Genomic DNA, 12,490 nt, shown 5'->3' on the forward strand with positions numbered 1-12,490 from the left:
CTGATTAGTAATAGCAATTAAAATATTTGTTTTGTTTTGCTGCAACAGTATGTTATGTATCCTTCATATTTTTCTGCATTCTTTCTCTTCTGCTTCTTAAAAAAAACCCTGAAGTATTTCATAACTATGCATTTATTTCAAATTTGTATAATGAAAATTAAGATTTCATTTACTTCTGAACTATTTGATTGCTCAAGTCTTGAGTTATGTCTTCTCAGATATTTTTGCTAATATGTAGCTTTCCTTTTTCCTTTATTGGTAGCTGTGTCTCAATCTCAATTTAAACAGAATCTTTTGCTTTTAGTGAGATTTTATTTTTCAAAATCCAATTTGAATTATAAAATGTTGTTTCCCTAACTTTGTTAGAATGCACAGAATTAAATAGCATCTAATTTATTTTTTTTTTTTTTTGGTAACTTTACTGGAGAGAAATTAAGAGAACATGAGCAGAGGCACTTCCATGTACTTCTTTGTCCCTGTCCCCTCTTCTCTTTTCCCCCCTTTCTCTGGCATGTTATAATAATACAATGGTGTGATCCCAACTTCAGGTACTGCACAGTCCACTTCAGGAGGACAAGTAGAATACAGAGCTCTGTCTGGAATTTGCTACATGGCATGGTATCATTTCATTGGCCTTGTCTGGACTAGTGAATTCATTCTTGCATGTCAGCAAATGGTGATTGCTGGGGCAGTGGTTACTTGTTATTTCAACAGGTGAGTGCAGAATTTCCCCTTGATAGTTTTGGGGATTTTCCAGCATTTACTTTCAATCTTTTTCTAGGAAGAATAGTCTCAATTAGGCTGCAATTTATGTCAATATCTGGAATACAATTTACTATAAAATAATGTTGCTTGTTGCAAGATTTTGAGTAAGATTTTACAATGTGCATGATGTTAATGTGACTCACTCCTGCTGCTGGAGATGCTGGGCCAAACTGGCCCTTGATATAAACCATTAGAGCTTTGTTGGCTCTGGGGAAATTACCAGAAAACATTCAGAAGGCGTAGGCTGCATTGCACCCTTTTCCAGGAGACTGTATTAGCTCCAAATGAGAAGCAGTGTATTGTTCCTTGGTAATTTCATGTATTCATGGGCAGTTTGACCTCTTTGTAAGTGTTCATCCCTGCTTTGGGTTTCCATTTGTTCTGCCTGCATAACTGCTGGTCTAATATTTTTTTTTCATTCTGAGCAGATATTTTCAGTTAACTATAAATGCTTTAATGCTGTAAAGAGTTCAGACATGTGCAAACAAACTTCCTTGAATATTATACACCCTGGAATGTAAATGTGGAGGAAATGAGGAAAAGTAAAATGAAATTAAATTGTGTTTATGCACTCATTTTAGGGGAAGATTTAAATCTCGTAATAAGTTGTTGAGTTTTTTGACAATGAAGAGAGTACTTTCCTGATAAAATTTTTCCTCATGAGTATTTTATGAGCTCTCTTGTCCTCAGTGCTCTGTTCTTCTGTGGCCAGTGATGAGATTCTCTGATCTGTGAAAAACTCTGGCATTTTAAGGGATTTCTTCATTTTATATTAGAGGAATATCTCAATAACCTCAATTTGTTGAAAAATTAACCCTTGAGGAAGGTGATGTGAGATTGAAGTGGAGAGCCTGGCCAGAGGAGAGCCTGGGGAGCACTGGTGGTGGCTGCTCAGGACCATTTGGCTTGGGCAGCTGGGAAGGATGGCTTTGGCCTTCTCTGAAACTTAGGAAGCAGGGTTCTGTGGATGATGTCCAGAATGTATCCTTGGGTGTTTAGTCATGGATCAAGAGGCTGCTGCTGGAAGGTCTCCAAATGGTGTGTTCCCCACTGCCCAGCAGAGACACCAGCACAGGCTCTGCTTGCGGGACAGGCTCCATAGGGTTTTCCTGCAGCAGCCAATGGAGCTGTGCTGTTCCAGCCAAAGCAGCAAGGCTGGAGGATCTAGGAACAGCAAGTGCCTAGCCCTGGTTTAAGCAATGTTTTATCATCCCATGCAAAAAGCCAAGGCAGGCCAAGGTTTAACACGTGTATCAGGAGCCTGTCCCTGAGAGAATTAACTACACAACAGCTGTGCCACTGAAATGGTGCATAGATAAGAGCAAATAAAACCTAAATTGTTGCTTTTATAAAGGTTGAAATCTTTTTGAAAGAGTGACATAGTCTCACCTTTCTATTTTACATGCTATAATAGGACCTGAAAAGGGAGGAAATATCATTTCTGATGGCATCTCTTTTTTTTTACTACTGAAGCTCTGAAACTCCTACAGCTGTGCTGCTGTGGACAGTGAGGTGCTCTTTTCTTGTAAGCACAGTGATGCACCTCAGTTTTAGCAGCTGAATGCTGAGGCAAAAAAGGATAATTTAAATTGGCTTGAGAAAGCACAGGAAAGTAAAGTAGTTCTGTGCTGAGTTCCTGGGCTGTGTGCTGCAGTGCATATAGACTACATAAATCTTGGTGCAATAGACTACATAAATCCCCAAGGCAAAGGCACTGCCCATAATCTTGTTCATGCAGAGCAGGGAAGCACCTGTAGAAACTGCTGTGATGATATTTACTGCTCTGCTAGGGGCTTCCGCTTTCCAGCTATTTTTTACTGCTGCAGGAACTGGCTGCCAAGTACAGAAGGTTCCTGCTCCCAATTGTATTGCTATCATTTTATACAATACCATTGAGCTCTCCTCTTGCTTGCCAGGTGACCTGTGCTGTGTTGAGAGAGTTGCGTTTGCAAGGACAAATGCAACTTTTCTGTGGTAATCCCATGTCTTGGCCTTTAGGCTGTCAGCACAGATCCACAGAGATGCAGAGCAGTGCAGGAATGGGGAGAGGGTGGTCAGTTGCAGGGGCAGCCACACCAGCAAGGGCAAGGGTTATCTCGAGCTGTTCCAGCAACTCTGAGCTTGTCTGCTATGTGTTTTTAATGTATTCCCTGGGGCAGCATCATAAAGGCATGTCACAAGAGTTTGTTTATGGGATCTTACACACAGGCTTTCTTCTTGTCCTGTAAGTGCTGGGAGGAAATGGCACGGCCTTCCCATGCGGAAATCTCCTTCCACAGCACACTCAGCAATGCTGAGTGCTTGACCAACAACCTCAGCTGAATTGCAAATGGGGTGGGCAGGGGCCATTTTACCTGGATTAGCTTTACAGGTTATGTATATTTGGCATGTAATAGCACGACTGAAAGTGGATTTTGTCTTCTTTTATTTTAGATGGAACATGAATACACAAAAGATTTCATTAATTTAATAAAAATATTTAAATTTTTTTGCTTAATGATTACATTTCACAGATGGTGAAAAGGGCTTGGTCTTTTAAAAACCCTTCTCGGTTACAATTGCTGTTTACATGAGGGTTCATTCTCACCTTGATGTGCTTCAGTGTTATGTATTAATTTACCTTTGCAGGGAGATGAGCCTTTCCCCCTCTCTGGGAGTAAAGGAAGATGATATGGTAACCTATGCCCATGTCACAGGCATCCCTGTCCTGTCCATGTCTGAGCTTCTTTAGTAGCTCCAGTGCGCATATATCACTGCACAGATTTGAAATTAAGGACTGGGGTTATCTACCTGACTAAGGTGTTCAGTACCACAATTTCCAAGAGAAGTGACATACATCTTTCTCCCAGTAAGTCAAAAATGAAGGTTTATGGATGAGCACCAAAGTAATTGAGAGATGAACTAGAACAAACTTTCAAAGGCTTCCTCTTCAAATATATCTGCAATATTTATGGGCATCCTTTGCCCTACTTACATACTTGACCTAAAAGAGCCACCAGCATGCATGTAGTCAGACCTGCCCCATGTGGCTTTGAGATAAGGTAAAAGGGCAGCTGGAAGTACAGTCTATATGGTCTCTGTTAGTCTCATAATGTCTGTTTTATTACAAACCTTGTAATTTATTGTGTTTGTTTAAAAATTGATATTTATATTTACTTGAGGAATAGAAGATTCATTCCTTAACATTTCTAAATTATTTTATATATAAGGCTAAGGCTATTTTTAGACAGTCTTTGAAATTGGTGAGGCATGAGTGAAGAAAACTGTAAGCATAACTCTTAAAAGAAGAGGATTTTAAAGAAATGAGGAAATACCCTTTTCTCCTGTTCAAATATCTGTCAGTTGGGTGCATCAAGACATTTTTTCTTCTTTCAAAAAATGTTTTTAAAATGAAAGCCAAGATGCATGTGTGATCATTTGGTTACTTAGTGTTAAAAGAAGATACTGAGTGTCACAGAGCTCACAAATAAATGAAGGCAGTAGTGAAGAAATAAAATTATTAGAAGATAACGTGGTATTGAATACAGGTCCACAGGAGTTTGGAATAGTGGCATTGTATGTAAATCAAACAATCTCATGATAACATAAACCAGAAATACCAAAGAGGAGGAGCAAGCTGTGGCTCTATTCAGCCTTATAACCAATCAGGCAGATCCCAGATTTCCCAGATACCTTGTGCACATGCAGTGGAGTTCACGTGCACAGAATCCAGGGCATAATGATTGCATGCCTGTGCTAAAGCCACTTCAGGATTGCAGCCTATAATGCACAAAGGTGGATGAAACTTCAGCCTCAAGAGCAGTGGGAGTAGGTGGATCACTGAGCCAATCTTCGGCTCATTTATACTTACAACCATCACCTGTTGCTGTGTTTAGCCTCTTTCCTGATTCCTACTCTGAACCAGAATTACAAGGAAAATTTGTTCTTTTTCTAATCTGTTTGGAGGCAAAGCAAAATCCTTGTCAGACCCTGTTCTTGTGCTAATTCCTTTGCTAGGAAAAAGAGGTGTGGAAAAAACATCCAAATATGTAAACATTTATCTAAACTAAGCTTTAAATTTTGACATTGCTGCTCATTATTTAATCATGTTATAAATATCAAAACCCTTCTTCATTTTTCTCTTCAGTAACAAGCACTTTATTAACACAGGAATAAACTTTCTCCTTTCTGTGTTTCTTATCACTAGCTAACCTTTAACTTGCAGAAACTTAACAATTCATATTCTGAGATCAAACTGACAATGTCATATGTAAGGAAGTGTTTTGGGGAGAAAAAAACAATGGCTCAATATGAATAGAATAATTCATCCCCACTCAAATGCATGTGTTTCTAACATGGAAACCTGATGACTCTAAAAAAACCCCAAACTGCCTTATTCAATATAAAATTCCACTATCCCCCAAGCTGTTCCCCTGGTTTTAAGACAAAAATAATAAATGTAGCAACTGCTTTGCTGGAATTTCCTATTTCAAATAATGTGGTACATTCACATATTTAAATACAACTTCTCCACTGCAAAGATTTTTTGTGTTTTGAATGAACTGCAGTGATACTTTCAGGATTCTTGCAGAACTGTAATCCCTCTCTTGAATATAGTGTATATGATCTAAATACTTGCTAGAATAAGGATTTAATAAAATATTTTTTAGAGCTTCTTGGCCCAAACCAGTCACTCTCCTATTAGTGCCTTTTTTTTTTTTAATTTCTTGTGCAAACTACTGATTTTTCAAGATAACAAAGGTTTTGAAGAAATCAGTTCTGAAGACAAGGCTTCTTATTTGTGACATTAGGTCTGATCTTTATGTAGCTACTTAGTCAAACTGCTGCTGGTTCTGTTGCCTAAGTAAATATTTCAGGGTTGGGCCAGTTGCTTAAGAGTTACTTTATGGGAAGTCTAATTATGACTATTGATCAGTATGGGTTTTTTTTATCCTATGAAACATTTTTAAAGGTACTTAGGGTGTTTATATAGTTGATTTTTTTTTTACAGCATTTGACAAGGGGCGAGGTAGTGTATTTAGGTTGATTTCCTGAGGTTTATATAAATTCTTGAGAGCTGTGTCATATTACTGTCTGTAAATGAGTGACATTATACTGACCTTTATAAAGGAAGGAAAATAATAAAACTTGTGTTTAGGCCATTTTTTGGTCTTTGCTTTCTGATTTTGGCAGAGACATTATTTTTCTAAAACAATACAGGTTAGTGTGCACTAGAAATAAAAGTTTTTTAGTTCAGATTATAATTCCAAACATATAGTACAATATTCCTTTTTTACTGTATTCCATTTTAAAAGAAAGTCTGTTCTGTGGAGAAAACAAACAAACAAATTAAATTTTAACCAAATTTGGCCAAATTGCAATTATAAAAGTAGGTGGTAGCTCTCAATTTTACATGTGCGAACTTGTGATTTTATTTTCTAGTTTTAATTTTACCACTAAAGAAGAAATATTGGATTCATTACCTCAAAATAAAATCTTGTGGAACTAAGAGTCAAATAAAAGATTGCAGAAAATAAGAGACATGGCAGGAACTGGAGAGAGGTGTTCAAGGAGTATTCTCAGTTATTGTTCACTTACTTCTCCTATTTTCCATTGTAGTTTTTTCCCTAGGTGTTTTTCCATTCCAGAAAACAGTAATTGCTTAAGAATTAAACTAACCCAGAAGTTATAAATTTGTCTACTTTTCTTTGGACTAAGGTGAACATTCAGATAAAGTCAGTAGAAAAACTGGAGTAGTTCAATTAGGAAAGGAGATAACAGCTTAATTCTTAAAATTCACAAATACTGAATTGACACAATGCATATCTTCTTAAATAAGGTACTAAAGCATTTTAAAAATAATTTGTTTTTCTTTCTAGAAATAAAAATAACCCACCACCTCACCCAGTCCTGTCTTCCATATCAGTTCTTTTCTGCTACCATCTAGGAACTGCTGTAAAAGGCTCATTTCTAATCACAATACTGAGAATACCAAGGATTGTTCTCTTGTGCCTTTACAATACCCTAAACAAAAAGGTAGGTAAATACTTCAGTAACAATATAAAAATAGTAGTTTAAAGATGAGCTCATGAGGCAAAGAAGTTAAGAATATTTTTCTTGCTCAAAAATTGATGATATTGCTATCTATTATTAATAGATAGATTTTATCTTTATCGTGGTTTTTTTTTTCCATTAGGAAAGCTTTTTTTCTCCCAACTCAGATGTCAATGCTTCTCTTTTATTCTCAAGTCTGTTATTTTTAAAAGCAGAAAATACCAATATTAAACTCACCTTTATTTAGTGTTTTTATATAAAGATTTTTGTGAAGAATAAAGAAAAAAAATTGGCAGAATGCTCTATTAAAATTTTTTACATCACAAGTATTTAAGAATCAAAAGTAAGAATACCATTGTTAGGTTTAAGATCTGTTATAGAAAATACTTCATCTGCCTTGTAATATGCTTTTCTAGAAAGAATATATGGAATAAGAACTGTTCCTGAGAGTTGTATAGTATCTGAGACACATCTTTTAAGATGCATAAACCATAGATCCGGGCTGGTTTTGAATGTTTTTTGTCCTCTTTTTACCATCTCCACATCAATTATCTTCTGCTGGAAGTACACCACTGTAGGTAATTCTGGCACTTTTGCAAGGAGGGCGTACTGTTGGGAATGCACAGCTCTGATTTTAGGAGAAGATTTAGGAAAAGGTTTTAAACCCTCTAGGGTTTACATTGTCCATGAAACATGTTATGTGTGGTTGTGACAGGGTATTTACATTGATCATACCTATGAGGCGTGTGTTGGTGTAGGTTATGAAAGCTTAAATAAAAACCCCTTGTAATAAAACACTTGAAAAGTGTAGTCTGGATTTATGTTGCTTTCATATGAAAGTTTTGGTTGTAAAACTTGGTGAGTTGGGTTCACTAAGAACATTATATAAAGACAGTAGGTGGGATCACTTAGAATATTTTCTTCCTTTAGAGAAAGCAGGGTAAGTGGGCTTGCTTGCTACATGGTTTTGTAATCTGAATTACTGTAGATTTAATTAGCAAAGAAAGATTATTTGTGTCTGCAGCACTGTGCTGCAGACTCCTTTTGGTCCAGTTCCCAAGCATTCAGTGACATGACCCACAGCTGTAACTGCTGCTAAAGAGAATAGAAAGTGCCTTGGAAGGATGCCCCCAAGGGTAACCTGGCTCCTTCCCATGGCAAAAAGGACAAGCTATGGCCCCTTTCACTGAGGGCCAGAGTAGTGGAACTAAAGGATGGAGAAGTGATATTGCATTCTTGTAGAGCTCACCCAGACTTCCCCACCCTTGCAAAAAATGTTGCTGTTCTCCATGAACAGAGATGAAGTCAAGGGCCTGCAAGCTTGCAGGGAAATCTACAGATGTTTTCTACACAGCAGTCTTCAAGCAGAATGAGAGAGGAGATTGTAAGTGAAATCCTTTGCTTTAGGTTTTTTGAGATAACATTGCTTTAGTAAAATCACCTCTCCAGCAATACGTTGCAGGAGTAAAGTATTCTCTGTCAGGAGTTTGGATGTACAGTCACTGTTCTGAAGGCATTATTCCTGGAATATTTTCATGAACCTTTTTGGAAAAAGTTGGGAAGTTTGTGGTTTCTGCTTAAACAGTAGTAGTTGTTGGGATCTGAGTTTTCTATAGTGACTGGAAGATCTCTGCTTTCCAAAACAAGAAAAAAACATTCTGACCTCTGGAAAAATAAGATTAAAAAGACTAAGTATTCCCGAACCAAATTTCCTTTTGTTGAGAAAAACAGCCACTTAAATTTGGAAGGCTACCGTGGATACCAAAATGTCTTGTTCTTGTCTTGCGTCATCTCTGTGATGAGCTGTTCTGAGCTCATTATTTAATGGGAGAGCATGGAAAAAACCTTAAGCTTTACTGCTCAGTTTTTGCTATGAAATTAATACAGGTCAATGGTCTATGAATTGCCTATTCTAATACAAGATTTTTCTTCCTGACCTGAAAAATGAATGTAGTGCTCTGAGTCAAAACACATATATGTTCATATAAGCCCTTCTACCCATTCTTTTATTTTTGTTCATTAGGGTACTGGCCATTTCAGAACTGTGAAAGGTTTTTGATAATCAGGTTAAAAAATCTGTCTCTGTACTCCCTGATCACTGTGAAGTGCTTTAAGGATTACTGGTTTGCCTGACTGTTTCTGTCCCCAGGCAGCTGTTGGCTCACAAAGCTGCTTGCAGCACTTGTTTTCTTTTCCCAGAGAAGAATCTTCCATCCACAGGAAGAAAAAAAATGCACAGTCTTCAGTCATTAATATTGAAGGGTCTGAATTAAAAACAATTCCTAAAATCCCAATGGAAATATCTGCTGCCTAAGTGAAAATTTTATTCGAAGTCACCTGTAAGCCAGTTTTTTTTAGAACGGTGGTTTTGTTTGAGGCTAATTATGTGTCCAGTAACCAATCATTTCATCTTATTGCAGAAGAACGCAGAGCGCCTGTTCAACTGCTGTTTCTGCTGGGTTTGCTTCCAGAAAAGCTGCCTAAGATGCTTTAACCAGGTATGCTCTGTCATCTCTGTCCTCAGCCCAGTCTGAAAACCATGGTTGGTGCCTGCCCCTTAGCATGGCTAAAAACCACAGCCAGTCCATGCAGGCCAAAGTTTCCTGCTGGCCACCTAAATTAAACAAACAAAAAAGACTCCAAGGGTAGATGAAACTTGGTGCAAAGAAACAGGGAATTGACAAATATGCAAGGTGTTAGATTTTAGAAAACTTGTTAATACAGCTTGAGATAGTCCACCCTTTCAGAAGGCCACTTGCTATTTCTATAGGTAAGAAGACTTAACATTGTGTTGAGTTGTGCCAGACAAACTCCTGAAGCACAGAGAACCCAGGTATGAGGAAGTGATGAAAAATCAGGAAACGTACCTGGAGATGTGACATTAAACTAGTTACAGTGTTTTCCATTTGAAAGTCCTGAATAAAGAAACTTAGTCCTAGTGATTGCCAGTATCAGTACAAACCATGATGATTGTTTAAAAGATGTTTTAATTGGAAATGGATGATTTCTGACTTACAACGTTTTTACAGATACTTGATACCTCTTTTTACCTTCACAATTCTTTTCTTCAAACGTGTCCCAGATTTACATATATAATTGTAAATAGTTAGTTTTTGTCTTTGTCATTGCCTTGTTTTTATCTCTGGGGACTCTGATATTCTTAATGTGAAGGGAAGTCATATGTTCACGCTGATTCCACCCTCTGAGTGCTGAGTTCTTTGTTCTCATTGCTGAGGGTAGTAGTGAAGTAAACAAGACAATTCTGATAAGGGGTCTGACTTCACCTCTTAAGTTAGGTTTAATCTTGGACAATTATGAAAAGAAAGTTTCATAAAGATTAAATACTTGTGCAGTGAAATCTCTGAATTTTCCAGGCTTACATTTTCTAGACAGGTCTTATAGTCAGTGACTTGGTGAGGAATACCAGAGTTCATTTTGCCTCCAGGCTTTCCATTTGTAGTCACCCTTTCCCCTTGGCTTGGCTTCCTGCCTTTCAAAGAGATATCCAGCATCCTAGTGTTTACTTTCTCCAGCTGTTTTCTGCTATGTGTTTGTTAAAAGAATTAATTACTGTAGTGTTCTTCCTTTTGTTTCAGAAGGCTCTTGTTCCCTTAAAAGATTTCCTGTTTCCTAATCTATTGTTGGCAAATTTCTGGTTTTATATGAGTTGTTGTTTTAAATCCAATGATCATAATACAGTGTTTGCTTTTCTTCTGTTTTTTGAGTATCTTTTTAGCAAAGGTGATGGTAGTCCACATATTCCAAATCCAGGGCAATTTGGGCAACAGTTAGAGAAGAAAAAAAGCAAGAACAGGCTACAAGATTTTAATAGAACTTTTATCTGTATGAAATTTAAACAATGGTCTTGGGTTGTTGCATCTCATAGGGTAATTCCTGGGTCTAATTATTTCTTTTTTTTTTTTCCACCTATAACTAATCTGTTCAAGGCTATTTTTAAAAAAATTTAAAAATTGACTATGATTTAAAGTCTTAGTCTTTGATTCTGTAAAATATATGGCCAAATGTAAAATTAAAAAGAAAAATAAGAAGGAAAAAGGTCTGCAGTTTTAAGCAGCTTTGATATATTTCTTGATTAACAGAAGAAGTGAACTCTTAAGAGCTCCTACTGAGATTGGTAGAAGCTGTTGGGAATAACATAGATATTTCCCAGAGATGTTGAACATGGATCTGAGGGTAGGACTTGGGAGAGAGGGGTTAAAAATTTGTACCTGTGTTTCTAACATTTTCTTAAAGAAGTATTCCTTAAGTTCAGATTTTGATTTTTTTTGTAACCCAAAATGTGGAACAGCTGTTGTAAAAGTTGGTCCAAGGATCATTGTGTACATCAGCATTCCTTACTTTTTACTATTCTTTTGCTTTTTATTATAGTATTACTTTCACTATAATGAAAAGCATATAATTACCTGGAGCTCTAAAAAAAAAAAAAAAAAAAATAAAAGATCCAATCACTTCTGCACTATTTTCTTCAACCTGTTGTTAAACTGCTTAGGTAATTTAAATTATTTCTGTTCCTTCTTTCACAAGTTTATCAGGATTAAACAGAGTACTTTGTTCCCTCTGAGAACTTGCAGATGAGAAACAGGTGCTGGAGGAAGTAACCCTGGTGATAGAATGCAAGCCTCTTTTTTCCCATGCAGGATCAACCAAGTGCTCTACTATGTTATCTAAGAGTACTTTTTGGGCTGCAGTACCATCCTGCATGTGGGATTTAATGCTGACTTTAACAGTTTCATGCATCCCTAAGTGTCTCATTCTCTGCAGGCTCAGTTAAGTTTTGTTGAGTTCTCCTGGAAGTGAACTGGAGCACACCAAAGGGCTACCCTGTCATCTTCCCATCATGACAGAGTGCTGTGCTAGATGCTGGCAGTTGTCATATTTGCATGGGTGGTTGTTGGAGGAGGAATAATGTGAGCCCAGTGTCCTGTGCAGATTGCAAAATGGACAATTACATTCAGCCTTCCTAAATTTCTCTTGGATTTGCAACTGGATCCTGTGCTAAACTGTGGTGTAGTGTTGCTATGTGCTGTTAAACAGTTCACTCCTTAAGCTGTTCCACTTCAGTCATGGGCAAAGTGATTCATGTGTGTGTATAATCCATTAGCAACAATTGTAAAGCACTCTGGGTTCTGTGGCTGAAAAGTGCTTTGTGAATATAAAGTCACTATCCTTACTTGACAGTTCTGTTTGCCAACACTTGTCAGAATTACCACAGATTTTTCATCTGGCTCTGATGGCTTCAGTATGTTCCAGATAAACATATCCAATCATCTCAAGTAAAATCTAGGAGATTGAAATTTTTCTCCTGTAAAAAGAATATACTGGTTTTTAATGTGGTTTGGGAATTACAAGGTCTGTGTCTCTCCTGCTTTCTTAAGTTATAATGATAGTCTTCAGATACATCAAAGTGCTCACATGTTCTCCCTTTACAGCCTTGTTGCAGTGACTTTTTTAAAAACAATACAACTAGATAGTTTTTCTTTTCTGTTTCTGCTTTGGGTATCTCTGCAGCCAATTGGCAAAGTGACTACTCCAAAGTGCAGTCCTGGGTTTCTAAACGGGTTGCTGAGCAGGGTGTGGTTTCTGTGTTCCGCAGCATGGTTGCTGCAGTGTAGCCTCCTGGGCTGTCAGTGGATTCAGCAGTGCGAGACCCTTCCCTGAGACTGAAAGCCAG

The 12,490-nt window shown here is 37.3% G+C and overlaps 1 protein-coding gene across 4 annotated transcripts in view; it reads left to right on the top strand.

Moving 5' to 3' along the window:
• SLC44A3 (solute carrier family 44 member 3) overlaps nucleotides 1-12,490 on the top strand; it is a 94,982-nt gene that overhangs the window by 72,300 nt on the left and 10,192 nt on the right. For 3 of the 4 annotated variants that reach the window (XM_083867874.1, XM_083867873.1, XM_083867872.1), the window contains 3 exons: nucleotides 549-714; nucleotides 6,624-6,780; nucleotides 9,219-9,296. In XM_083867874.1, the coding sequence (XP_083724000.1) occupies nucleotides 549-714; nucleotides 6,624-6,780; nucleotides 9,219-9,296 (401 nt within the window). The remainder of the gene's footprint in view (nucleotides 1-548; nucleotides 715-6,623; nucleotides 6,781-9,218; nucleotides 9,297-12,490) is intronic. The other variant, XM_083867875.1, reaches the window with a different exon arrangement.

The sequence above is a fragment of the Zosterops lateralis genome, assembly GCF_965231275.1.
Source record: "Zosterops lateralis genome assembly, chromosome: 9".
Taxonomy (NCBI): domain Eukaryota; kingdom Metazoa; phylum Chordata; class Aves; order Passeriformes; family Zosteropidae; genus Zosterops; species Zosterops lateralis.